The 27,708-nt window shown below is 45.4% G+C and overlaps 1 protein-coding gene and 1 long non-coding RNA gene across 15 annotated transcripts in view; both read left to right on the top strand.

Annotated features, from left to right (window-relative positions):
* The window catches only part of CHST10 (carbohydrate sulfotransferase 10), a 29,985-nt gene extending 8,376 nt beyond the window's left edge, over positions 1–21,609 (top strand). For 6 of the 14 annotated variants that reach the window (XM_025992445.2, XM_025992447.2, XM_025992446.2 and 3 more), the window contains 6 exons: positions 2,420–2,514; positions 3,062–3,193; positions 9,985–10,076; positions 15,550–15,769; positions 18,202–18,307; positions 19,785–21,609. In XM_025992445.2, coding sequence (XP_025848230.1) covers positions 2,472–2,514; positions 3,062–3,193; positions 9,985–10,076; positions 15,550–15,769; positions 18,202–18,307; positions 19,785–20,322 — 1,131 coding nt within the window. In that variant the 5' untranslated portion in view covers positions 2,420–2,471 and the 3' untranslated portion in view covers positions 20,323–21,609. Of the gene's footprint in view, positions 1–2,419; positions 2,519–3,061; positions 3,198–9,984; positions 10,077–15,549; positions 15,770–18,201; positions 18,308–19,784 lie in introns of all 14 variants that reach the window. The other 8 variants (XM_072741510.1, XM_072741512.1, XM_072741511.1 and 5 more) reach the window with 2 other exon arrangements.
* A 78-nt stretch (positions 21,610–21,687) lies between these two features.
* LOC140595880 (uncharacterized) lies at positions 21,688–27,500 on the top strand. Its single transcript, XR_011997825.1, has 3 exons — positions 21,688–21,797; positions 24,825–24,938; positions 27,401–27,500. It is a non-coding gene; the product is annotated as an uncharacterized lncRNA (long non-coding RNA).
* The last annotated feature ends 208 nt before the right edge of the window (positions 27,501–27,708 follow it).

A 27,708-nucleotide genomic window follows, 5' to 3' on the forward strand; every position in this document is an offset into this window, starting at 1 on the left:
GTGAGCAGTGCAGGGAGGTTCTTTTGCTCTACAGTGAAAGACCATGTGAGGGAAGCAGCTCAAGGTGCCTCCCCTCTGTATTCACTTGTCTTTTTTTTTTTTTTTTTAATTTTTTTATTATTTATTTATGATAGTCATATATATATAGAGAGAGGCAGAGACAAGGCAGAGATAAAGGCAGAGGGAGAAGCAGGCTCCATGCACCAGGAGCCCGACATGGGACTCGATCCCGGGTCTCCAGGATCGTGCCCTGGGCCAAAGGCAGGCGCCAAACCGCTGCGCCACCCAGGGATCCCTGTATTTACTTGTCTTTAGCACTTCTCTTAGCAAAGTGGGGTTGCAAGCCCCAGGCCACTCAGCAACCAGAGTGTTCTGGGCCTCTCAGGCTTCCTGAAAGCTGGTATAAGGGAACAAAGTTTCTCTGTTCTGGTCACTTATCTCCTACCTCCTTTCCTTTTACCCCCTCCGTAGCCCTCACTGGTTCTTCTGCCCCTCTGCCCTTCTGTTAGAAAAGGCCTGCAGTTGCGATTTCCCAGTGGAGTGCTCCCACTGGAACCCATGGGGATGGACACCTCTAAGTATCACTGTCTTGTGAGGGACAAGGCCAGTGGACTCAGGACTGCAGTAACCTATGCCTCTGGGCACAGCCTATACCTTGGTTGTCTCTGGAAGAGAAGAATTAGGAACTTGAGTCCCCTGGGATAAGTCTAGCTTTCTTTCCCCCCTCTTGGGAAGACTAGCAGCTGTCTCACTCATTTCTGGCTATTTAGAAGGCTGTGTGCAGATCAAATTGGAAAATCAGAGAGGATCACTTTATGTTTACAGGGGGACAGCTACAGGCCTTTTAATCCTCATGACCACCCTGGAAGGAGGAGAGCCTTGTCTCACGAGTGGAAAACCAAGGCTTAGGGAGGTTAAGTGACTTGCTGAGTCACAGAGCTGTGAGTGGTGGAGTCATCTAGGCTTTCTCCCTCAGTCGAGCAGAACTGAAGGAGAAATGGAGACTCAACTCAGGCAGGCCAGCTGGCTTCAGGCAGCTGGAGAGGGGTGGGCATGCCCCATGTTAGGCAGTGCGGCCGGGTAAAATACAGGACTCCTAGTGAAATTTGAAACTCAGGAGACAAAAAATAGCTCTTTATAGTGTAAGTATGTCCCATGTAATATTTGGGACATACTTCTACTAAAACGTTCTTCACGGTAGTCCCCTCTTTGGTGATTTCAGTTACCTGTGGTCAACCGTGGTCTAGAAGCAGATGATCCTCCTTCTGACAAATGGTCAGAAGGTTAGTAGTTGCCTAACACTGTGTCTCTGTGACTATGTCATTCCCCTCACTGTATCTCATCTCATAGGCAGCTTACCATCTCATATCATCACAGGGAGGGTAAGTACAGCACAGTAAGATCTTTTGAGAGGGAGAGGGTACATTCACGTAACTTTTGTTATGGCATATTGTTATAATTTTTCTCTTTTATTATTAGTTATCATTGTTAATCTCTTACTGTGCCTAATTTGTAAATTAAACTTTCTTGTAGGGATGTATGTATACCAAAAACCCCCAAAATATATAGGGTTCAGTACTCTCTGCAGTTTGGGGCATCCACTGGAGGTCTTAGAAAGTATCCCTGGTGGATTAGGGGACACTACTGTATTGTTTATCTGAAATTCAGTTACAACTGAGTGTCCTACATTTTTTTAAAATTTTTTAAAAATTTTTATTTATTTATGATAGTCAAAGAGAGAGAGAGGGAGAGGCAGAGACACAGGCAGAGGGAGAAGCAGGCTCCATGCACCGGGAGCCCGATGTGGGATTCGATCCCGGGTCTCCAGGATCATGCCCTGGGCCAAAGGCAGGCGCCAAACCACTGCACCACCCAGGGATCCCATGTCCTACATTTTTATTTTATTTAACCTGGCAACCTTGTTTGAAGACCCCAGGAAACACACTGGGTCTGATGTGTGAGAAAGGCAGAGTTTGGCTCTCAAGCCGCCCAGTAAAGTAAGGTGGTAAGCTCCCCTTTGCAGGATGTATTCAGGTATAGGCTGGATAATTACTTGGTGGAGGGAATTCAGGTTTCAGATGTCTGGTTCCACTGAGATTCTAGGAAGTAAATGTTGTTGAGACAAAGTGGAGATTACCTGGGTCCCCACTGAGCTCTGTCCCATCCAGTGTTCAGAAGCTGTCTGAAATCATAAGTCATCAGCACCTTGTTGAGAGGACCATTTCTCCCTGCTGCCCAGGAGTGATGGATGGCCTCAGTCAGCTAGTGGAAACCAACCCAGCCCAGCAGGGTCTCTTTAAGTGGTTTGGTTTGGCTTGAAGAAGCACTGTGTTAAAGGTGAAATGAAACACACTTTTTGTTTTCTCTCTCTTGCCAAGAATTGACTGTGACTTCCCCGCTTTTTATGTGTCCCTTGCAGCATGACCTGTTGAGGATTGACATGCCCTGTGTTACTCTCGGGCAGTGACAGCATGAAAAACACCCACCCCCAAGGTTCTGCACAGACTCTCACAGGCAAGTGAATGGAGACAGAAAAGCTCCAGTGTTCATTTTTACCATTTTAGAGATTCTGTAGGTGTGGCTACATCTATCTTGTCAGCATGTCAAGATTTTACCCAAGGCCTGCTTGTAATTGGCTCAGTATGGCTTCTGCCCTCTGCAAATTACCACAGCAAAGGTCTGACCCTTGGTAGACTTCCTTCTGCCCACCTGCTTCCAGATGCAGGCTATTGCTGGGTACCAGCAACTGGTTTTGATGTTAGGTTAGGCCAGAAGGGAGTTACAAAGCAAATCTGCAAAAGCCAAATCTTACCATGTATTCCAAAAACAAACAGAAATGGCTACTTTCCTTTAGAGTGTTTTAAATTTGTTTGAATTATCAGATTGATAACTTCATATTATTAATAAAATTTAAATACTAAGTCAAAATTCTGTGTCAATAGAAAAATTTTTTCAAATATTTGCATTGATGCTGTTAACTAAAATCACCTGTTCTTTTTATTACCTTTTGTTTAATTGACTTATTTATGAGCATCAGGGGCATTTCACTTTTGTTTTCCAGGAAGAATTACTGAATGGCTGACATTTGACAACATGCACCACCAGTGGCTTCTGTTGGCCGCATGCTTTTGGGTGATTTTCATGTTCATGGTGGCTAGCAAATTTATCACATTGACCTTTAAAGACCCCGATGGTAGGTATGCTTCCTCATGGGATGGATTTCAGTTAATCCAGATAATGCTGTGGTATTGTTCCTGGGTACATACATAGATGACCTTTGTAACAAAATCAGAGGAACATTAATGCCAGAAGTGACCTTGGAGGTCATGGCGTCCAGTTCCTTCATGTTACAGAGGTGCACAAGAGGAGGTGGAAAGGGACAAAGGTGTCTTCTCTGAATCTCTCCTGGGGGCAAGTGGAGCACGCTTTCTATGTGGGCTCCTTTGGTGGCCTCTTCCCAGCAATACCATTGCCAGGTTATCTCCTGGGCCCCAGGCTTGGTAGGTCTCCTACTCTGTGTCATCCAGAGATGCTGCCGTGATTGACCAGCATCCCTGTGTTCTAGCTGGCACTGTGTGCTGGTAGCCATGCGTTTGAAAGTCACCTTCAGTTCACTGGAGGGGAGGTGATTTAAATACTCTGTCCAGTAGTCTTTGAGGACTTTTTAGCTCTTCTTGACTTGATGTAGGTGTTCAGATGAAGACATATAAAGAACACCAAACCCAGATTCAGAAGAACTTATTTTAAGTTATGCCCTTGACCTTTGCTTACTGAGGCATTAGTGGTTTTTTTCTACAAAATGGACATGTCTGACAGCTCCAAGATTGACCTGAGTACAGTGAAGCTCTCTGATCTGTGAAGATGCTGGGTACGTAAGGAGGTGCACTGATGGTCTGGAACCCCAAGGCGACTCCTTCCATGGCAAAGTGAGACAAGGCAAACAGGAGATACTGAAAAGGCTCATGAGCAGCTTCAGATTGGCCTATGTCTGCCTAATAAAGAGGGTGCTTGTGAACATGGGTGTGCACAGCATCTTCACTGTGTACAAGCCTTCACACATGCCCCTGCAGGTTGGTGGCCCTTAGGAAGGGGGAGATCAGGAGAGTATCCATTCATTCCAGCAGTTTCCCCCACTTACTGCAGCTGCAGGAAATGTGCCTTCTAAGTGGCCAGCAGACTACCATTCCGCTCCAGCCCAGAGAGCCCCCTGCTGGGCTGAGGGCTGCTCAAGGGCAACCCTCCTGCTCCCACTCATCCTCTCTCTTCCCTCTCCCCTCCGTCTCTCAGCCTGTCTATAGAGGAACAGTGAGGCTGGAAGGCAGATGTGTAGACCAAAGAGGGAGTCCCTGAAATTGGCCCCAAGAGGTGATTCTCAGCTCTGTGCTTTCCACTCAGTAACTCAGCTAGCTCCTTTGTGCTCAGGCCTGATAGATTGTCATTTCAGGTACCACCCCCACCTTCCAGGAGCCCTTGTGAGAACCTGGGAGGTTTTCACAGCCTTGGGAAGGCTGTGTTAACTGCAGGTATATGGGGTGGCCAGGAGCATCACAGAGCACGATGGATAATCACAGATACTCAGGGCTCACACCATGGACCAGGGCCTCCGTCAGAACAGCAGGCATTGAAACTTTAGGGAGTCTTTGGAATCTGAGACAGTCATCTCAGCTTGACCATTTAGATGTTTCTCTAGCTGCTCCAGAACAGTTACACTTACCTGTGATGGAGATCCCTCATTAAGAGAGCACTGGGTCTCATCCCCATGGTACTTTAGAACTATCTGCAGGACTTTGTAAACCTTTCCCTGTTAGCCCAACCAGAGACCAAATGAGTTAGAATCTCTAGGAGTGCAACTCTGGAGACCTGCAAATGTAGAAAGAGCTGCAGCTACTGAGAATATGAATTTGTTGGTACAGCAAGTCCACACATTTTAATGGTTCCCTTAAATGTCACCTCCTGGTAAGGAAGGCACTTCAATGGCAAGTCATGAGGTTAAATTGTTTATTATTTATTTTGTTTCAAAAACTAGGAGTATAGGGAATATATTTTATGAGACTTCCACCAAAAATAATTAAGTGAGGTGTGTGCCTTTGAGTTATAATATTCTTTGGCAGAATAGCCTCTAAAGAACTTTTCATTCCTCAGTAGTATCTGATAAGCTAGGATGTGGTGAGTTTTTTCAGGAAAATGTAGAAGCTCTAGAGGGCTTTGTAAAGTGTGGAGCAAACAGTTAAAGGGATAGAAGGAGAAACCCGTAAGGAAGGATGAGAAGCTTTAGGATTTTAAATCTGGAGGAAAGATCTATGGTAGCTTTAGGTGCTACTCACCAAATGTTTCTCACACTGGTGGATGTTCGGTGTGATTGCTGTGGTTAGTGAATGGGAGTGCAGTGGTGTGGACTACTTCTGGTTGGAACCTTAGATCCGGTGCACGCTTGGCCCCACTGCCCTTCTCCCACCTCTGGGAAGCAGGGTGGGTCACCGGTAAGCCCCACAGCATGCAGGTAACTTGGGGTGAGAACCCTTTGTTGTCAAGGCCAAAACACAACCTAGCCTTTTTGAGCACACAGAAACTTCTCTAATTGTCCCTAAGTACCTGGTTGGGATCACGAAGATGGGCTGAGTTCTAAAGGAAGGAAGTGAGCTCGCCTGCAGGGTGTCTTGCTAGCCTGGGTGATTGAGTAGGGATGGACACCCATGAGAAGGTAAACATGCAGCTTCTGAGGAGGCCATCAGAGAGGGTATCTCCTGCCCCCTTTACAGCTGTGGTTTGGTGGGCTTAGTCACTTAGCCTTAGGGGGCTCCCTTTGTCTCGGGGAGGCACTTAAGCCCCCCTGGTGAGTCTTAGCGCTCTGTACAGGGAACTGAAAGAGGTTTGTTAACATGTGACTGGAAGAGATTTTTCTCATGCTGGAGTTTGTTTCACTCATGTTCACAGTGTTTGGTTTTAAACCAAAAGCCCAATGTGTAGTATCATCACAAAGAAATAATTGACAACACAGTGGTCTCCTGTATGATGAGGTTCCACTTCCTGTAAAGCAGATGGGAGATCTGTGGTCTCATCATTCAAGGGGCCTGATGTAACTTCAATGTCTGTGTGGCTGCTCCTTCTGGCTGTGACCTCTGGGACACAGAGCTCTGTTCCAATCTGTCACTGGGCATGTGTGTTTTCTTCTCACCTACCTGTTCTTAATGATTTCCCTGCCACTTAAGCTGATAGGAAGAGCAGATTTACCTTGAAGTACTGTTTAAAAAGTTGTGTTATGGTCTGTCTTCAGCTCAGCAGTGAAGCCATAAAGATATTTGTAGCAATGATTCATCCTTAGTTAACAAACTTCAGTGTCATATGGAACTAGGCTCAGATGTTATAAGTAGACTCTGTCACAGGGACATAAAGCCCATTCAGTGTTGGGAAATTTGATGGCATGGTATGGTGACACTTGAAATCAAAAAAGACATCCTTGTGAATCTGGTGTGTATGTGTAGACACTGATTTTTCTTCTCAGTTCACTTTGACTTCCTCTTCCAATCTTTCACCTCTACTCAGCCTCTCAGCTTGGCTGTCAGCTGCTTAAGGATGGAGCCCATGCTTTGAGTATCTTTGCCTTTCTACTGCCTAGCATGTGATGGGGCAGGTGACAGACACTGAGGGGCTGGTGCACAGGATGATGAGGGAGATTCATGGATGTGATCACTTGTAGAAGAACAAGGTGGTACATTGCTTGGCAAATGTAGACATCTTATAAAGCATTGCAAATATAGTGATGCCTGTAACAAAAGTTATCTGATACACTGGGGGCACCTGGCCATACCTAGAGGCTCAAAATGCTTGATCCTGGATCTGGAAGCTTGCTCCTGAGGGTCAGGATGGGGAACGAGACCATCTGAGCCAAATATAATGACTGGCTGAGAGATGAGATATTCCATAGCTGCCAAAGCCTGTTCTCTCTGCTTCTGAGTATGGGAAACAGGTTGCTTCAGAAATTCATTGACAGGTCAGCTGTTTAGAATTCAGGATGCATTGTCCCATCTAAAATGTTATTAAGGAAACTTAGGATTCTGCAAAACCCACTCAACCTGTGACAGAGCTAAGCATTGCAACGCTAGTCTTTGAAGATGCCATCAGAACACAAAGTGACCAGACAGGCATCGAGTGTGAATTGTCTTGTTAGCATGAGTGCTCAATGATGACAAGGTTGCAGCGGAGGAGGATGAATAGAGGGTGGTCTTTTGGGGTCCTCAGAGTGCATTCAGGAACTCTGGGGGCTAATGGCGCTGATACTCTGTCCATTTCATACCATAGAAAGAGCTCTTGACCTTTTTTTCTTAAAGATTTTATTTTATTCATTCATGAGAGACACAGAGAGAGGCAGAGACACAGGCAGAGGGAGAAACAGGCTCCATGCAGGGAGCCCGATGTGGGACTCGATCCTGGGTCTCCAGGATCATGCCCTGGGCCGAAGGCAGGCGCCAAACCACCGAGCTACCCAGGGATGCCCGGGCTCTTTGACCTTGTTGCAAGTACAGGAGAGCTTCTGTGTTCAGCTTTGGTTAGGATGGCATTTTAAATCCCACGTAGGCTAGGAAAAAGACTTTAGTGGCATTCCTAAAGGTGTGTGACAAATAGGTTTATTTTGGAGGCGGAGAACTCAAAGATGTGTAACAGATGGGGAGATGGGATTATTATTATTGTCAGGTACCTGTAAGATGTTTTACCCTCCCTGAGTAGGGTGGATAGCAGGCCATGGTGCATACTAACAGCAGGGCTGGCTAGGGCCGGGGGGAGGTGTAACAGCCAGCCTTGGGGCAGGTAGGGGGCTCCAGTCCGGTGTGTGTGGTGTGGCTATTAATGACCCAAGATGAGGTTTTGATTGTTTTTTAAATGAAAAAAATGTGCCTTTGTTTATGCTTTGTTACGCTGATTTTATGCTTTTTTTGTTACCTTTTTTCTAATTATGTTTTTAGGCTTTGGAGAATTTTGAAAGTAAATGTTTCTTTGATTGTAGCAATTTGAAAATTATCTTCAAATTCTACCCAAAGGATTTTCCCAAAGCAGTTTTTTTTTTTTTTTTTTTGAAATTATTACTCTGGTCTAGCATTTTGTAAGATTTGTCTCATCTCATCTCACTATCCGTGAATTTTTAAACTAATGTATAAATACTAACTTGACTGCTAACTTGGATTTTTGTTTTTTAGATTTTATTATTTCAGAGAAAGAGAAGAGTGGGGGAGGAGCAGGAGAGGAGACTCTCAAGCAGACTCCACGCTGAGTGCAGAGCCTGATATGGCTCTGAGATCTCACGAGTCTGAGATCATAACCTGAGCTGAAACCAAGAGTCAGGTGCTTAACTGACTAAGCCACCCAGGCACCCTAACTTGGGTTTTTTTAAATTACACCATTAATTTTGAGATCACTGTAGAGTCATATGTAGTAATAAGAATGCAGAGTTCTATGTACCATTTACTCAGTTTACCCCAATAGTAACATGTTCTAGAACTACAGTGGAGAGTTGCAATCACAATATTGACATTGATAGTCAAGATGCAGAACATCTCCATCACCACAGGGAACCCCGGGTTGCCCTTTTATAGCCATACCTAACTGCCTCTCCCTATCTCCCTCCCCTGGCCTCTACCCCCTCCTTGGAAACCACTAATCTATTTCTCTCTCCGTAATTTTTTTTTAAAAATGTTATAGACAGTGTATGACCTCTTGGCCTTGGCTTTGTTTATTCAACATAATTTCCTGGATGATCATCCAACTATTATTTTGTGTATCAATACTTTGTTCCTTTTTATTGCTGGGTAGTATTCCATAGTATGGATGTATCACTGTTGTTTATCCATTCACTTGTTGAAGGACATCTAGGTTTTCTTCCAGTTTGGGGCTACTACAATATAGCAATGAAGTTGCTATAAACATTTGTGTGTTTAGGTTTTTGTATGGATATAAATTTTCATTTCTCTGGGATAAATTCTCAGGAATGCAATTAATAGGTCATATAGTAGTTAAATGCCTAGTTTTTAAAGAAACTTCCAAGCTGTTTTTCATTCCCACAGCCGTGTAGGTTCTTCAGTTTTTCTGTACCCTCATTAGCATTTGGGAGTTTTCATCTTACTTCCTTTTAGCCATTTTGATAGATGTGTAGTGGTATCTCATTGTGGTTTTCATTTGTATTTGCTTGATTGCTAATGATGTTGAGTATCTTTTCTTGTGTTTATTTGCCATCTGTAGATCCTCTTTGGTAAAATGTCAGTTTGTGTCTTACCCGTTTTCTAATTGGATTGATTTTTTCTTTTCTGTAGAGTTTTGAAATTTCTTTACATATTCTAGATATGTATTCTTTGCCAGATATTGATTTGCAGATAATTTCCTCCAGCAAGTGGCTCATCTTTCCATCCTCTTTATAGGGACTTTTGCAGAGTAAAAGCTTTAAATTTTGATGAGAGTCAGCTTATCAATTTTTCCAAAGATTTTCTCCAATGTTTTTTAAAAGTTTTTTTTTTAAGATTATATTTACTTATTCATGAGACACACACACACACACACAGAAGCAGAGACATAGGCAGAGGGAGAAGCAGGCTCCCTGCAAGGAGCCCTATGTGGGACTCGATCCCAGGACCCCAGGATCATGCCCTGAGCCAAAGGCAGATGCTCAACCGCTGAGCCACCCAGTGGTGGCTCAGTTTTATTACATTTAAGTGCTGATCCATTTTGAGTTTGTTCTTGAATAAAGTATGAGATTCAGGTAAAGGTTCTCTTTCTTTCTTTCTTTTTTCCTTTTTTTTTTTTTTTTGGTCTGTAGAGGTCTAGTTGTCAGACCACCATTTTTGAAAGGACTTCCACTGAACTGATTTTGCACCTTTATCAAATGTCAGTTGGGCATATTTTTGTGGGCCTATTTCTGGGGCCTCTGTTCTGTCCTGCTGATCTGTGTATCTGTTCTGTTCTTCCATGAGAAGACACCTTAACCTCTTTGTCTCCTAGCATATGGCGCCAAACAGGAGTTCCTGTTGCTGACAGCCGTGCCAGATGCAGGGAAGCCGCCTGGAGAGAAACACTTTCCTGAGGAACTGAAGGTAAGCACAGCAAGGTGGAGGGTACTGTCTCCTCTGAGGCCGTCAGCAGAGGGGCAGGGCTGCCTCCTCCTCATTTAGCTGTGGTGTCTTGTTCTCACCCTCTCTGGCCTCCGTGGGGATCCCCATCACATGGGACTAGCCTCCCCTCTATCTGTACTTACATCAGCTGGCTTCCTCTCACTGTCTCATCACATTCTGCTCTAGAGTTGTGGCTTTTGTTACTTCTGCACATTTCCACTTATCTTTTAGTTTCTCTTTGGAGGTGGCACAGTCACATCTGTTTTTAGGTTCTTCACAGTGCTTTGTACATCATGGATCCTCTGTAAATGTTGATTGTGTTGTGTTCCTGACCAGCTTAGAAGGAGCCTTGCCAGGGGAATGGAGGATGTTGAGCTAGATCAGGAGAAAACCAAGGGAGTGGGGGAAGTCTCTGACCTAGAATCATGGAATTTTTAAGTTTAGAAGGGTTCTTGGATAGAAGAGCAGCTAATCTCACCTTTGAATGGTATGGATGAGAGAACAATTTAGAGAAAAGGCTAATCATCCCAAATCATATGGGAGTTGGTGGCACAGCCCAAGGCTGCTGATTTACCTGGTGCTCACCTTCCTGCGTATTCTGACTCCAAGTGTTTCTCCTCAGGCTCCTTTTATACAAAAATTCCTAATTAATCCCCAGCCAAGATGAGGAGGGGGCACACTCTTGAGATTCCCCTCTCACTGGCTAACCTCTATTCTGGGTCTGGAAAGTTTGGGTTGCAGGTATGTCTAAAGGAATGAAATTGTTAGACCAAACTCTAAGACATTTATCAGCCCAGCATTAAGCTGCAGAGAAGGAGACATTCTTGTCCTTGATTTGCACTGCACAAATTAGAGCGCAACAAAGTCTAGAAAGTGTGCACCTGGTCAGAGGGAAGTGCTGTTGGATCAAGTTTACAAGATGCAGAACACTGATTGGTGAAGTCTGCAGAACTCCCCGAAGCATGCCTGGAATGTTGCTTTTGGGTCGAGGCATTCCAGGACAAGGGAAGAGAGTGGATGGACCACAGAGCCAGGAAACCAGAAAAATCTGTAGGAAATAGGAGAGTGGGAAGCGGAAGGGAAATAAACGTTTAGGTGTTGAGATCAGTAATGACACAGAGTTGGGGTAAGAGTTTCACAAGAGGAACACAGTGCTCTGAGACAAGGGTGCAGCTACAACGCAGTAGCTCGTGAAGAACAAAAGTGACCATCCCAGGAGGTGCTCTTGAGGGAAGGAGGAGCACCCTTCCCACAGACTGTAGGCCCTGTGGGGGAGTAATCGTGGTTGGAAATACAGCAGCAGAACATGCCTTGTAGTCCACAGAAGACTTACTGGGTTTTAGTCTTACAAAAACAGCCCTCTGAGCTCTAAGTATTTTTATTCTTATTTTGCATTTGGAAAGTGTGAGGCTTCAGTAACGGAGCCTGTGTGTCAGAGGCAGCAAGTAGTGGGCTGGGACTTCCAACTACATGTCCTGTTTCCCCTTCTTGCTACCCTGTCCCCTTGACGCTCATGAAACTCAAATGCAAGGTAAAGGGAGTGGGAATCAGCTGGTCAGACACGATTCTCTGAGACCCGGAGTCATTAGATGTTAAACTCAGCGTCTGTCCTCCCAAAAGAAAGGTGATTTATAAAAGTGATCAGGTTGTGTAGCTTATCTTTAAAAGTTGATCTTGTGTAGCTGTTGAATCAATATGTCATACACCTGAAACTAATATAATGTATTTCATTTACACTTCAATTTTTAAAAACTGCAAAAGAAAGTTTATTTTGTACATAATATAGCTGAATATTTGAATGGAAAACAATGTTAATTATTGAAATTGGTTTATTATATTTGCAAAGGAAGAAAACAGAAAACCATGCCAGTCCATAAGCACAATTGAATGAGAAATTGTTTTTCTTTACATATAATGCTTAAGCTTGAGGAAAAGCAAATTTAAAAATGAAGGAGATTTTTCTGCAGTTTCTCAAGAAAACTTGTTTGGGGGTCGGTTCTGCCCTGTGATGCACTGCTCTGGAGTGTCATCCGTGATCCAGGTTGGAATAGAGTGAGAGAAAAGAGAGAAAGACCATATCAATAAGTGAGCAAGAGTTGGGGTGAGTGAGGGAATGAGATTAAATTAGACTCCATTTATGGAAGCAAGAAGGCAAGAGCCAGAGTGGCAGACTCATGCTTGTCCTTTCTGGGGAGGAAGGGATATCTCTGCAAAGGATCAGACCTGGGTAAGGCTGCAAGTGCCCACTCTCATTTCCAGAATGTCTTGACCTGAGAAAGTAGCTGTTAGGAATTCCCAAGACACTTCCCTTCACCAGGGAAACCCAGGAAATTCAGTCAAACACTTGAGAAGGTATGTCAGGGAGTTTGGTTATGGCAGATTCATGAGGTAAGAGCAGGGAGCTGGAGTGGTGGGGTGGAAACGTTTATCATCCCAATATTTCCAGTGTCCTTATTCTCTTGTGTTCTGGAAGGCTATGTCCTTCTCCCCCATTTTGTAACTGATACAGTCCCTAGGGGAGGACTGGTTTTACAACTGCCCATTAAATGGATTGCCTGAAAATCTTGGTGCATTTTAACAGATAAAAGGGCATTTTGGTCCATTCAGTAAAGTTGATTTAGGGGACCATCTGGTTTGAACTTTTGGAAAGAAGTTCTGGGTAACTTAAAGGGAATGAATAGACAATAAACAGCAACAGAAACATTTCAAAATGCTGAGGGAAAGGGCCACAAGTAGGGGTAGCCAAAGGAGTGGGGTTAGAGGAACAGACTCTTTATTCAGACCTGCCTTATGGGATGCTTCTTGGAAAGCCAGGAGGTCTCTGTGGGCAGACATTCCACCATGATGTGAACAGGGAGGGATTAATAAGTCACTGAGGACAGGGTGTCACTGAACTGCCACACACGTTGTTACTCAGCTGAGGTTTTCCCAGTGTGTCCACAGAACACCTGTAACCGCATCCAAGCACAGAGTAAAGACTTGATAAATATTTGTCAAATGTTTCACTCTGCCGAGTAACAGAGCAGTAGATTTTGAATCAAGTGTTAACAAAAGCCCTTTTCTGTTATAGATATTCTGTTAGGTTCTAAAGCTGTCCCAAAGAGTATGTGTCATAATTTGGAATTTGAGCTTTTTCATCTCTTTGTTTTTTAAGTCAACTTTCTCTTGAGAAGAAAAGCCAAATGAACCCATTTTGTGTCCACTTTCCTTGCCAACCATACTGACTCATCTCTGATTTATTGGGCAGTGGAAGGGCCCTGAGGCCACTTCAGGAAGTGGCTGGAAATATTGGCTGTTGCTGTAGAAAAAGGGAGGAAGGAAAGCTGAGAAGGGGCCCGTGGCTGGTAAGAAAGGGACAGGTGAGCCCTGGAAGGAAATTCAGAGGGGGCTCTGCAGAGTTGTGGCTTTTAGTTAGTGATGATTGTGCTGAAGGAAGAGAGACAAAAATGTGCTGTTTTTACAGAGCCACCTTTTAATATAGAAAGTACCCAGATGCCATTCACAGACAACTTGGAACAGTTTTCTAGAACTTTCTAGAAGTGTTTATAGGTGCTCTCCCCCACCAGCCAATATTTCTAAATCAAGTTTTTTATGAAGGAGATAAACTCTTTGTATATTTTTTTAAAATATCCAGCCTTAGAAGGAAAAAGACCTCAGCTATAGCCATCACAATCCATAATTTTCTTTAACCACTGTCAACACTTTTGTATGTTTCTTTTTTAAAAGACATTCATTGAGATGTAACAAATATATGGTATAAGACTCCATCCCTTGAGTGATAAGCACAGAGTTATGCCTCTTAAACTACCTGTAAGCAGAGGGGATAGGTTCTGTTTGGTAGGGGTGTCAGTCTTACGGCAATGGTAGCCATTGTGAAGAAATGCTGGAGCACAGTGGCACTGGTTTCTGTTCTAAGGAGTCCCTCCCACCTGGTGGGAAAATCCATGTGAGCTGTGGGGCAAAGACTCTGATCCAGAAACCCTGCCCACCTCCTCACATAGGCCTCCTAACCTAAGATAACTTTCACCCACTGTCGCACATGAGCTCCACCCCTGCCTAAGTGTCCTGAGGAAAAAAGACATTTTCTGAACCGAGAATGCAGGTAGAAAGGGCTCCCTGCCTTTGAGGCAAATCAGAGGAGAAACCCACACTGATCTATCCTGATGAATTTTTTTCATGTGGTGGAACATTACAAAAAAAATCCTACAAGCACCTGGGTATTAAAAATGGGTTGCTTACAAAGAGTGGCAGTTGAGGCAGGGGTGGGAAGGGTGGGCCACAGACTTCTCTCCGGTGTTCAGTGCCAGCTTGAGACTTTGTAGGGAGAATGATGACTCAGTATTCACACTCAAGTAGTATTCCATATGTGAAGTCTACAGAGGAACTGTCCTGTGTCCTAGATACACACAGACTGGAAATTGTACTGCTTTTGAGAGGAGAAACTATTGAGAGATCTATTCCAGATAACTCAGAGGTGATCAAAAACGCTTGAGACATTACAGAATAAAAGCAGCAACAATGCCCTTGTGCAGCTTGCACCCCAACCTCAGAAACCCAGCCGGAGGCCATGCCGGTGGTTCCCGTGATCCTGGGTCATCCAGGGCAGCCCACATGCCCACTTCTGCTTGCTTCCAGACCCACTTTCCTGGCAGGTGGGGGTTTCTGGATCAGAGCCTTTGCCCCACATTCACATGTTTTCTCACTTGTTGGGAGGACTCAGCAGAAACCAGTGCCCCCAGCACTTGCCCACAGTGGCCACGCTTCCAGAAAGACTGACACCACTGCTATACAGACCCCATTCCCCTCTCCTTAAACTGCCTTACAGAGAAGCTTGGCCCCATGCTTGTCATGGAGGAGATGGAGTAATGGCTCTTGCATTTTTAAAACCCCTACTGAATGACCTAAAGTAGGTTTTTTTTAATTAGTAAAGCATTACACCAATAATACCAGTAATACCAGAGCATCTGTGAAACAATCCACACGTGTGTAGATGACTGGCCCTTCTCTACCATATCCATCTACGTACACAGAATTAGGTGGAGGGAAATGCTAGGGAGAAGGAAGGAGGCACTAAAATGCTCAAATGCAGAGTATCCTGCTATGTCCGAGATGTTGTGGGCCATAGTGCCCACCATCAGCAGAGTGACAGGCAGACAGCCCACTCGCCACCTCCTCCCAGGTCTGTTCAAGCTGAGGGTGAAGAAACACCCTCAGGTCTCTGACCGAGCTTTGGTCCAGCACATCCATGCAGCGTGAATTCCAGGCCTCTGGAGGTGAATCATGCCTGCAGAGTCCTGCTCTTGCTAAGGTGGCTCTGGTTGTTGCCCTCTACCTGCTAATGTGCTGCATGAGGTCAGGGGTTAGGCACCTTGGGTGGGCCCCGTGGTGGGGGTGTGCTCCCCTGTTTTCTGTTCAAGAAGCTCTTATGCCCCTTTTGCCTCCTTGTGACTTGCAGCCGACTGGGAAAGGGCTGGTTCAGCCTCTGGTCTATATGGAACGCCTGGAACTCATCAGAAACGTCTGCAGGGATGAAGCCCTGAAGAACCTCTCGCACACCGCCATCTCCAAGTTTGTCCTGGACCGGATATTTGTGTGTGACAAGCACAGGATTCTTTTCTGCCAGACTCCTAAAGTGGGCAACACCCAGTGGAAGAAAGTGTTGATCGTGTTAAATGGTGCGTGCAGTGCCCGGTGGCCACCTGCGGTCTATGGTCGGGCGCAGGGTTAGCCTGGGGGGGCCCTGTGGCCTGAGCAGGGGAAGCTGAGGGGGACAGCACAAAGGAGCCACAGGCAGGGACTGTCGACTCGGAAGGGCTGGTAACCTTATAGACGGTTCTCCGTTGTGTTTCCCCTGTGGGTATTATACTTTATTATTATTATTATTATTTAATATTTTATTTAAATTCAGTTAGTCAACATACAGTATATCACCCAGTGCTCATCCCATCAAGTGCCCTCCTTAGTGCCTGTCATCCAGTCACCCTGGGTGTTGCACTTTAAAAGCTGGTGGTTTAAAGTTTTAAATATTGAGGTTTTCAAGCCACCGCCCCCAGTGGTCAGGATCTCTCCTCACTTTCCAGAGCGGAATCCCTGTCTCAGACAGCCTGTCCCCCACCACCCTGGGCTGATCTCTTTTCTTCTTTTCAGAGGCATTGCTTTGCCTCTTAGCAGTTGCTAGCTCTATGGTGATAAGTCAAGGCTCACACTCAGTGCCCTCCCAGCTGCTCCTCTGCAGTAGAAGGGCCTGTACCCAGGCCTGGGAGGGGAGTCCTGTCAGGTGGGTGGGTGTGGGCGCCCCTTCACCCACAGATGAAGTATTTTGTGCCACTTGGCTAAGAAAGAAGGTGTCCCATTTTGTACAGAGCCTCCATGTTCAGAGAATTGAATCCACTTGCTTCAGGAAATCATGTTTATTTAGGAACAAATTAGGTCATTGGAAAGTGACCTCATACACTACAGGTTTTGATTACTCACTGCTCTTTTCAGATACCATGTTTGTTTGTTTAAACTCCAATTACCCTGAATTGGTCCAAGATAATTATGGGCTCTGTCTGTTAAATCCAGCTTCAAAAGGAGCGTAATTCCAGTTGACAGCACTGTGACTCCAGGACCAGGAATCAGCCCTTAGAGCACTGTGAGAGGTGGCCCTGTGGCCTCTCCTCCAGCCTACCACTCTTGCTGCTGTTCTTAGAGTTGGTGGTCAATCGGCCTTCTCGTGGTTGCTTCATTTGACCTTTTTGTGGTTGTTTGGGGGAGAAAAGTGAGACACTTGCCTCATATAATTAATGTGTTTCTTGAGACCTCTGACAGTATGTTGGATTTTTGACATCAAAGAATGAGGTTACAAATCAAATTTAAAACAATAAATACACAAAAGTTTTATAAGTCTGCCGCCACAATATAAAGCATCACACTTTAAATAAGTAAACACCGATTTGCAAGCACAGAATAAAAATGGGGGCAGGTTTGCCAGGCCATAAATAGAGGATGGTCCTTGTGGCTGTCTCCAGTCGTCCCTAGAGACACCTGCACCAGGACAGGTACTTGAGCAGGTCCAGGTATAAATCTTCAGAGCTGGTTCTTTCATTATCCTCTTCAGAGCAGTTGCTCATCTTGCTCATTTCATGGCCATCCATAGCACTTAGCGCAGAGTTCTGGACTGGTGCTTACATACTTGGGAAAGGGATAAATCAAACAAGGCAAAAAAAAAACAAAAAACAAAAAACAAGGCAGTGGCCCTTGTATAAGGTGGCCCAACAGAGATCCTCCTTTGCCAGACTCCAACAAGACAGGATTAATATAACAGATGGATGGGAAGGTTTGCAGAGGCCTGGTTAGAACCTTTGTGGGTAATGATGCTTTGTTTCTATTTGTCTTAAGTTGAGAAGAGAAAGAAAAACCTGCCCAGTCCACCAACCTGAGGGTGGGGTGTACTCAAGGCTCCATTCAGCAACCCCAACCTGGGCACTGTGGCTTTGCTCCTGCCCTGCCTTCTTAGACACATTTTGTCCTCCTTGTCCCCTGCTTCAGATATATCAGCCTGCTCCCACAGCATTGGCCAGGTTTTCCCAGCACCAATCAGCTTTGCCACTCGCCAGTCTGGGATGTGGTGAGGTTACCTAGGAACCACCGCAGGCTTAGGGATATGGAGCTGGGAGGGACAAGCCTGTTGGGAGTGATGGGCCCCTGATGGGGCATCAGCCAGCAGTATGTTTCATAGTCCTGCTCCCCTGGCATTTCCTCCCAATTTCAGAGTAGAAGGAGCATGGCTCGTTTTAGGAATTCTTTCTGCATGCAGGGAGCTTTTTTAAATGTCAGATTTCACCTAATTTAGGTGCATTGCCAGGGGTAGGGATTGGCAGTGTTTCTTCCCCTGTTCCCCCACCCACCCTGACTTGTCTGTTTCCTCTAGTTGGCTTATGGATTACCAGAAGCTTTTCTTCATTCTCTCATCCTGCTGGCAGAAGCAGCTGGAATTCAAATACCTAAACTGGGATTTCGGTGGATGGGCTTGTGGGGAACTTGGGGCCCAGGTTAAGAGACCAGGCATCTTCCTTGAAGGGTAGCACTGAGGCAGCCAACCTGCCCTTCCTTGTTTCCTCCCCAGGGGCTTTTCCTTCCATTGAAGAGATCCCCGAAAATGTGGTTCATGACCATGAGAAGAATGGCCTCCCTCGTCTCTCTTCCTTCAGCGATGCGGAAATTCAGAAGCGGTAGGAGTAGGTTCCTAAGGGGAGGGGGATTTTGGTAAAACCCGAGGCTTAGTTCTGCCCTTGCCATGCACTTCAGATTGTTCCAAGGACTACTGGCGGCTTTTGGTTTACATCGGTGAGAGGCAGCCAAGCATACACCCAGGGTTCAGTGCATTTAAATTCCTTCATGAAAAAAAAAATTCCTTCATGAGAATTCCAAAACATCTCCTCCACCCTTACCTTTATGCAGTCCATTAAAACAAAGGTTACACAATTTTCTTAATAGAAACGAGTAATTTTTTTTTGTTCTCCTTTAGTTCTGCTAAGCTTTATGGACTCCTTACTGAATATGACCTTTAGATCACAGGAAAGGGATTTGGATTACAGAGGAACCCCACCTAGTTTTTTACCTTCTTCCAGAGGCCTTACCCCAACTTTCATGGTAGCTGCCCAGAGGACTGAACCTAACACAGGCCAAGAGAATCAGACCTCACTGATCACAGCAAGGGCAGAGACTCGGCATTTAAAAAATTACTTAGCTAGTAAATTGAAAACTTCTTTTTAGTAACTATGAAATGACCCTGCAGAACAAGGCTTAAAAGAAATCAGAATGTTGTTAAGGGCACCAAATGAACTTTGACTCCCTTGCTTTTTAGCCATTTGATTCTAATTTTTTCTGGTGCTGGTTATTTAGTCTTCCCGGTTTGTGCAAAACCTGTAGAATGCAGGTGTTAGATGCAGGATCAGAGAGCCTCCTGGGTCAGGGCCGTCCTGCTGCCCGCCTGAGCACTGACCTCATAGGGGCTTCTGTGATAGAAGAGAAATCCAGGTGCGCAGGGCCCTGATCTGGTCTCTGGCGGGGAGTGGGCACTGTGATGACGGCAGTGGTGATGTCACTGTTCTGTCAGCACCATCCCAGGCCGTCACACTGCTGCCACTGCGCCAGCCCCGCCACTACTGGCAGCTACCCCCGGCCACCTTCCTGCCACCTGGAGCTAGCAGCCTCGCTCCCCACTTTCTCTTACCTACTCCGTGCTCTAGGTGGCCTTCCCCTGGCAATTGTAAATTGAACTTATATAGAGGTTTCCTAAAGTAACTCCTCTGGCCTCCACTGTTCTGCCTCACTCCTGCCCTTAAATCAGTTCTCTGCCCAAGAACAAGACTTTTAAACCCCTTTGAAGTTTGGAAATACTTGAGTATCTGTTGAGATAAGTAGATGTCTTCACAGTGGCCCTCTGGGATGAAGAGTCCCGTGGCCTGGGACAGTTACGGTTCTGAGTCTTTATTTCCTCACTGTAAAATGGGTCAGTAACAGTCTGCTTCCGAAGGTGGGGGGTGGACTCAGAAATGTGCGAAGCTCGCTCCTCATGGGAGGGCGAGTTCTAGCCACAGTGGCCCAGCTGCTCTAGCAGACGCTCTTCCGTCGTCCCACCTCTCCCTGGTTATCACCAATGAGCATCAGCCTGACTGCTTGTTTATCTTCATTTTTTTTCCTTAGCTTGAAAACATACTTCAAGTTTTTTATTGTAAGAGATCCCTTCGAAAGACTGATTTCTGCGTTTAAGGATAAGTTTGTTCACAATCCCCGCTTTGAGCCTTGGTACAGGCACGAGATTGCCCCTGGCATCATTAGGAAATACAGGAGGAACCGTACAGAGACCAGGGGCATCCAATTTGAAGATTTTGTACGGTACCTGGGTGATCCAAACCACAGGTGGCTGGACCTTCAGTTTGGGGACCACATCATTCACTGGGTGACGTATGTTGAACTGTGCGCACCCTGTGAAATAAAGTACAGTGTAATTGGTCACCATGAGACCTTGGAGGACGATGCCCCATATATCTTAAAAGAAGCCGGCATAGACCACCTGGTGTCTTACCCCACCATCCCTCCGGGCATTACCGTCTATAATAAAACCAAGGTGGAGCGCTACTTTCTGGGCATCAGCAAACGAGACATCCGGCGCCTGTATGCACGTTTTGAAGGGGACTTTAAGCTCTTTGGGTATCAGAAGCCAGATTTTTTGCTAAACTAATGTGTAGAACTAATGTGAATTCAAATACCTTTTAGACCAGAGGCTAACCAGATGGGAGACGTGAGCACAGAAATGACATGTCCTTCATTCCACTCCTTCTGGAGACTCCGCAGCCTCCCATGGACCTGTGCATGCCTCGGCCAATGAAGCTGGACCCTGACCGTTACAACTTAGTTTGGACATCAGGTGCACTGAGGGCCCTGGCAGGTCCCCCCTCGGTCTCCTCCCAAGTTGATGCTATTAGAATTCTACTCTCTTCAGAACGTGAAAGGGACTGGACATCTGCAGTCTGACAGGCTGGGAGGAGAAATTATATGGTGTAGGAGTCATTTCCCTTGGTTGTCAAAGAGGCAGACACACTGGCAGCTCCCCTAGAGGGTGGGTGGTCCTGCCCGTCACTAACGGATTGCAAGAATGGCACCTGGCACTTTGAGGAGAGATAGAGAAGCTAATGGTCTGCAAAAATCGCATGGGGCTAATACAGGATCAAATCTGGCTTTCATCTTAGCGCTGCTATCATCACAGAGGCAAACCATTCTTTCTTTCTAAGACTCTTTTGTTCCTGTGAAACTCAGAGGTGACCTGAGGGTACTTTTTGGCAGTCCATCTTTCCAGGATACATGCCTTGGTACTTCTAGTCTGTATTTCTGAACTGCGTGCTGAACAGTTGTCTCACTCAGCCCAAGAGATGCAACTTAGGAAAGAGGGGAGTGTACATTCTTTCCACCTGAGGAAATGAACATCGTGGGGGAAGGGAGAGCTGGTTGGGTTCTGGCACTCCCACTGCGGTGGGTTTGAGCATGTCCATGCTGATTATTGTTCACCTCTTTGTCCTATCTGGAGGGACAACACCCATCTCTGGGACCGTCCCCTGCGGCAGAGGCAACCATGGGCCACATGCCGGCACTGCAGAATCAATGCAGTGTTCACATGGCAGTTTCCATTCATCTCTGCCACATGCTCGCCACTGGACCCGATTCTGAGAACACCATCATCCTGGACTATATGTTGGATAATCAAGTTCACCAGCAATAAAATCCTGGGCCGAGGCATCTTCCAGGCACGAAGGAGCAGGCCACAGCTGCTCTTTCAGATGTCGCCTGACAGCGAGGGCTCTTGAGATATAGGCCAGGTGTCCCTGTGAGAAGTCCTAAGTGCCCGACTCTGTGCAGTACCCACGAGCCCAGCTTTTCTTCCAGGCAGCCTCAACCTCCCCTTTCTCCAAATGGCTTCCTGAATTTGTAAATGTGAAAGTAAAAGAAAATAAAAAATATGTGCCAAACCTGACATGTGCTGCATGCAGTTCTAGGGAAGGTGCTCTGTGGCCACACCTGGTCCTTAAGGCCTGGCAACAGTGATGGGTGGCTCGGGCCTGCTTAGATGGCTGCTGGTGACAGGACTGTGGAGGAGAAGCAAGACTCAAGTATGACTGTTGGCATTGAGGAAAGGCAGTCGATGTCGCCTTTCATCCTCAGGTGACACACAGAAGATGTGATATGAGTTATTTTTCTGTGAAGTTTTAGCAAAGTCTTGTCAAAATCATTACATACCTAATGAGCTGATTACCTCCTTTCTATTTGAAACATAATAGCGTGAATAACATGTGAATTTAAGGCCCTAGAGTTAGTCCTAAATAATAGCGTGAATAACATGTGAATTTAAGGCCCTAGAGTTAGTCCTAATTTATTTTTTTTAAGATTTTATTTATTCATGAGAAACACAGGGGAGAGAGAGAGAGGCAGAGACACAGGCAGAGGGAGAAGAAGGCTCCATGCAGGGAGCCCTACGTGGGACTTGATCCCCGATCTCCAGGATCACGCCCTGGGCTGAAGGTGGCGCTAAACCGCTGAGCCACCCGGGCTGCCCAATTTAGTCCTAATTTAAAAAGGTATTTTCTTTTGGAAACAAAACACTGGGCCCTGGGGTGCCAGCCCCTACCCTCCTTACACACCACCGCTCCCCCACCACACTTCTGGCATTTAGATTTAGGTCATTTTTGTCTAGCATTTGGTTCATTTTCCTAGCATTTTGCCAAACAAACGGAGGCTGCCATCACATCTCCTGAGCACTCCACCGTGTGTCCAAAACCTGCATTCCCACAACCATCCCTACCGACCAGGGTCCTAACCCTGCATGGCCAGTCCCCTGGAACTGTGCAGCGCCCCCCCCCCCCCTCACTGAGGTCATCTGACTTCCTTCCACCTCCAGAACCCACTGCCTCCCTTCTGGGCCTGGGCAGGTGTCCACAGCAGAGCCTTACAGAAGCAATCTGGAGCAAACCTGGCCGCTTCTTTTCTGGTGTCCTTCCTGGCAGCACCGAGGACCCAGGACCTCCCTCCCTGAACAGTCCCAATCGGCCAGAGCCTGCTCCACTGCCCCCCTTCACACCTCTCACCCCACTGCTTCTGTGGGGATGGGTGGGCTGGGGTCAGGCCAGAGTGGTGCCACCACCCACCTAGGAGCACAGCCTTTGCCTCCGGGTAAGAAGAGATGGGTAACCCCCATGAAATGTCTAGGTGGAAACTCAGAAGTAGCATTAAGCCTGGATTAAAAGGAACAAGTAGTCACTCTGCCTCCCAGAAGTGGTCTTAAGATAGGGAGGCCAATTCCTAAATTTAAAAGTTTAATGATTGTAGGTTGGCTTAATAGGCTTGTATCTTAAATTGCTTTCTCTTATTGGATTTCTCTCCTCACATGTTTTAGTTTTATTGGTCTAAGCCCTGAAAACCATCACAGTGAAGTGTTTAGAGCCAAGATGAAATTTGATTTTCATAGTGGCTGAGCGTACACAGAGATGCTGCAGATCCACAAGCAGGCTCTCCAGCTCCAGCTCAGGTTCATGGGAGGAAAAGCCTCCAACCAGGGAGGGGTCCCAGCAGGTTCTCAGGGATGTTGGTCTCCCAGCCCCCACACTCGACCCCTCACCCTATCCTGACGCCAATCCCTGCCTCCCCCCTTCTAAGCCCCAGCATGGCCTGTTCAGCTGGAATCTCCAGAAGCAGGAAACAGCAGAAACCTGGATTAGGAGAAAGCAGTAATAAGGATGGTGGCTGTTTGAGAGGAAGCAAGCCTTGCCACCTTTGGGATGAAATTTAAGTTGTTCAAGGTACATTTTCCAAGCTTTGCACCAGGGCTGTGGGGTTCCAGGCCTGAACCAGGAACAGCAGGCTCACAAGAGAGGAGAGACGTGGCAAGTGCTGAACAAGGCCGCAAATTTACTCCCCTGGTGAAAGTGGCAGGTAAAGAGAAAGATCAGGGAAGGTGTAGGGAGCAGGAATTATGTCTTAGCTTCCTTGCCCCCAAGTCAATCTTTCTGTCAATTACTAGTTATCAGAAAGCCATTTTAAACAAGACTTGGATGAGAATATCATGTCCATAATCATTTTCCTCAAGGCTGAGTCACTGGTTACCTAACAAATCATAATGGGCCTTTGCTTCAGCTCTTTTTCAGTCTTATTTCCTATTGTCTGGAATCCTTAAACGCTCGATTTTTGTAACAAAACAGTCTCTGTTTTCTCTTTGTCATCCTCATCACAGGTAGCAGTTTCACTCAATATTGCATTACAGTAGGACCTGAGTCTCAATCCTTCTATCTACAGTATTTTTTTTTTTGCCACTCAGCACCTCACTAGTAGTTCATGTATGTAAGTAGCCTCAATATCAAGGTATCAGGTTTTCTTTTTTTATTAGATAGGAAAACACTAGCTGTTGCAACAAACACCAGGATTTCAGTGGCTTAACACAGTAAAATGATTTTCTTGCACACCCAATAGTCTGTTCCTTGTAGGCAGGGATTTTTCCATCATATGGTTCCATCATTTCAGTGCCTTATCCCTCTGCTTCTAAGAGAAGGGTAAAGAGCCTGGATCAGCTCTGGGGACATTATTTTGGGCCAGTTGTGGAATTGGGACACAACTTCATTCCTTTGGCACAGAACAATTTCAAGGGAGCTAGGAAATGTTATCCCTGGCTATTATTATTTTTTTTTTAATTTTTATTTATTTATGATAGAGAGAGAGAGAGGCAGAGACACAGGCAGAGGGAGAAGCAGGCTCCATGCACCGGGAGCCCGACGTGGGATTTGATCCCGGGTCTCCAGGATTGCGCCCTGGGCCAAAGGCAGGCGCTAAACCGCTGTGCCACCCAGGGATCCCGTCCCTGGCTATTATTAATAGATATTTCCTGGTGACAACTCCACAAATTTGTGGGGGATGTTGACTAATTGGTAATAGCCTCTGTGTAACTAAAGTGCTTTACCATTTATAAAGCATTTTAATGTAAATAATGACATGAAGTAAGCCTAAAAGGTTTATTATCTCCATGTCATAAAGGGAGAAATGGATTCAGAGATGTTAACCTGTGCAAGATTATACCACTCAACCTCTGGTTTCAGATCCAATGTGTAAAGAGCTTAGAAGTTATCACTCCTCTTACAACAACAAAACAAAAGTGAAAGAAAAAGAAAAACCCTGAAAATCAATGCCTTTTCTTGTACTCACCAGAGAGTTGAGGTTGCAAGACAAACTGCTGTCCTGAAATCTGTAGAGAAGGGTGAAGACAGAGATTCACAGCTGAGATCTGCTTACCTAGAGTGAAAACTTCTGGAGCCATCAACTGTAGGAATCACTCAGATGGTAATTTTGACAAATCACTGGGTGCTGAGTGTGGGCTAGCTTGAGAGTGAAAAACTCCTGGAGGCCACAGTCATAGGAAATTTTACAGATTTTCCAAGGTTTTACCTCCAAGAGAACCCCACCAGTTTATTATGATGAAGAGTCAAGAAATACCTCCTGCTGGCTCTGGCAGGTGGAAGAGAAAGATAACCATTTTGAGATATGCCCAAAACATTCTGCATTAGAAAGACTTACTTTCTAAGGGAAAAGACTACCAGAGCATTATCCTGCATAAGAAGGGCATTTACCCAATTCCAGCCCCCTCAATCCTTCCTATTTTACCCCAGCGGTAAAAAAAAAATAATGCCAAGAATCCCCTGTGAACATCGCAGCCCGGGGACAGGCCCAAAAGACAGATTTTATCATTAAAATTACAGAATGCTTCCCCTCCTCTACACCTTGCCACCACAGCAACAGGAATCAAATATAATTGAGTTCCAGTTAAAGGAACGGAAAGAGCAAGGAGCAGACTCTGAAGAGGAGTTCTTAGGGAAGCCAAAACAGCAGAGGACACAGAAGCAGAAACCCTAGAGGAAGCCAAAACCTCTGGCGCCTACAGTAACAATAAACATTAAACACAGCCCAAATCCTTGGCAGATTAACATAAATCCTCACACTAAAGGCCTTTTACCTCAGTTTCTGTTACCTGATACATTATGGCTGGAGTCTAACAAAAAATTGCAAAGCTTGCTAAAAGACAAGGAAAAAAATCTGAAGAGTATCAGAACCAGAATCAGATATTGACACAAATGTTGGAATTATCAAACAAGGAATTTAAAATAACTGATTAATATGTTGAGGGCTCTAAGGAAAAAAGTAGACACCACGAGTGAACAGATGGGTAATGTAAGTCAAGAGATGGAAACTCTAAGAAAAATCCAAAGAAAATGCTAGAAATCCACAACAATGTGACAAATTAAAAATCCCTTTGAAGGGCTCATCTGTAGACTGGACACTACATCTGCAGCAGTATATGGTGCTGTTTCAAGGTGGACTTAGATTATTTATTTATGTAAATGCAAACTCAAGGGCAACTACTAAACGGTATAAAAAGAAAATAATTGATATTCTATTTTTTAAAACCTTTATTTTTTTAAGATTTTATTTATTTATTCATGAGAGACACAGAGAGGCAGAGACATAGGCAGAGGGAGGAGAAAGAGGCTCCATTCAGGGCACCCAACATGGGACCTGATACCGGAACCTGAGGATCATGCCTGAGCTGAAGATAGATGCTCAACTGCTGAGCCACCCAGGCATCCCTGTGATTGATATTCTAATAGAAGAGATAAAATGGAGAGAATAACACTAAGGAATTAGCCATAAGCATATTGCTCTGAGTAATTATCTGGAAACTAGGATAATAAAAATAGTAGTGATGTATCTAGTCTCCAGTGGGTGAGTAAATATAAGACAATTGTGACCAAAAGCTGGACTTCCAGGCCAAGGACCACCCCATAGAAGGCATGGTCACCCCATCTAAGTCAGGAAGTCAGGGAAACCCCAGGACCTCCAATCCACAACAGCAGAAAGAAGGGACAAACTGTTTCCTCCTCCTCCAATGTGTGTGTGTATAAAACCTCATGATTAATGAATTTCCTGATGTCTCGCAGTTTTGGCTTTCCCATTGATGGTATCTCTTACTGATCTTAAAAATAGCCAAATATGGGAACACATAAAATGTTGCATAAATCGAAAGTGGTTCTTTAGGAGGAAAATGTCAAGGGCCTCTGACCTGCATGGTATTGTATACACTACCAAATATAAGAAGATGAACAGGAAGACTGATGTGAGAATACCTGTTTCACAGTTGGAGACATCAAAGAACAGGAGCTGCAATGGTACGGAGGCTTTAGGGGCCACACCATTGTTCACCGGCAGTTTCTCTGCCCACTTAGTTTCACCATCTTCCTCCAGGGGGTGCTGTTTCCTATTCTAGCCCCTGCTAACCCTAGGTTCCCTTTAGGCAAGCAGGGAAGTCGGCTAAGATATTTTCAGTAACTACAGGGATGACAGTACAAAACACTACTGTACAGAAATTAGGCCCAGGGGGTACATGGACAGATTTTTCTCTGTTAAAGAGCAGGTAGAGAATAGGAGATCAAGTCTACAGAGGGATCCCTCAAAATCTCTGAGCCACGGAAATAGAAATCTTTTCTATTTCTTTAATTGGTAAGCTGTAGAAAAAACAGTGGATAGCTTCCTCATCAGGAGGTAATTCTTAGTAAAAGCTTCTAAAGCTTGCAGTTTTTGTTGTTGTTGGGGGTGGGGGGTGTTGGTAGTGGTTAGTTTTAAATCTGGAACCCCTTGCTTTGGTCTTCGTACAATTCCACCCTGATTTTACTCATGCTTGCCCCAGTGATAGCTGGAGCCAATCAGGCTAACTCTCTGTCTTGTTCTGAAAGGAATGGGGACCTACTGTGGACGCAGAGCAGCTGATCTGCTTGTGGAGGGTGGTCTTCACCTGCAGTGGAGAACTTGACAGTCCACCAAAGAGGGCTTAACCTGCCTCTGCCTGAACAGACACTCCTCAAGGCTTTGGTGTGAGTTTCAAAAAAAAGAAAACTTTTTCCATGCCTGCCAAGAATTGCACACTCATTAACATCTACAAAACCCAGCTAACTAAAACCAAACAATGGTTAGGCATGTAGCATTTGTGAGCAGTTTTTCTATTTAACAGCTGCTCAAACTTGCAGATTAATTATTATTCTAC

This window comes from Vulpes vulpes, chromosome 16, assembly GCF_048418805.1.
Source record: "Vulpes vulpes isolate BD-2025 chromosome 16, VulVul3, whole genome shotgun sequence".
Lineage (NCBI taxonomy): Eukaryota > Metazoa > Chordata > Mammalia > Carnivora > Canidae > Vulpes > Vulpes vulpes.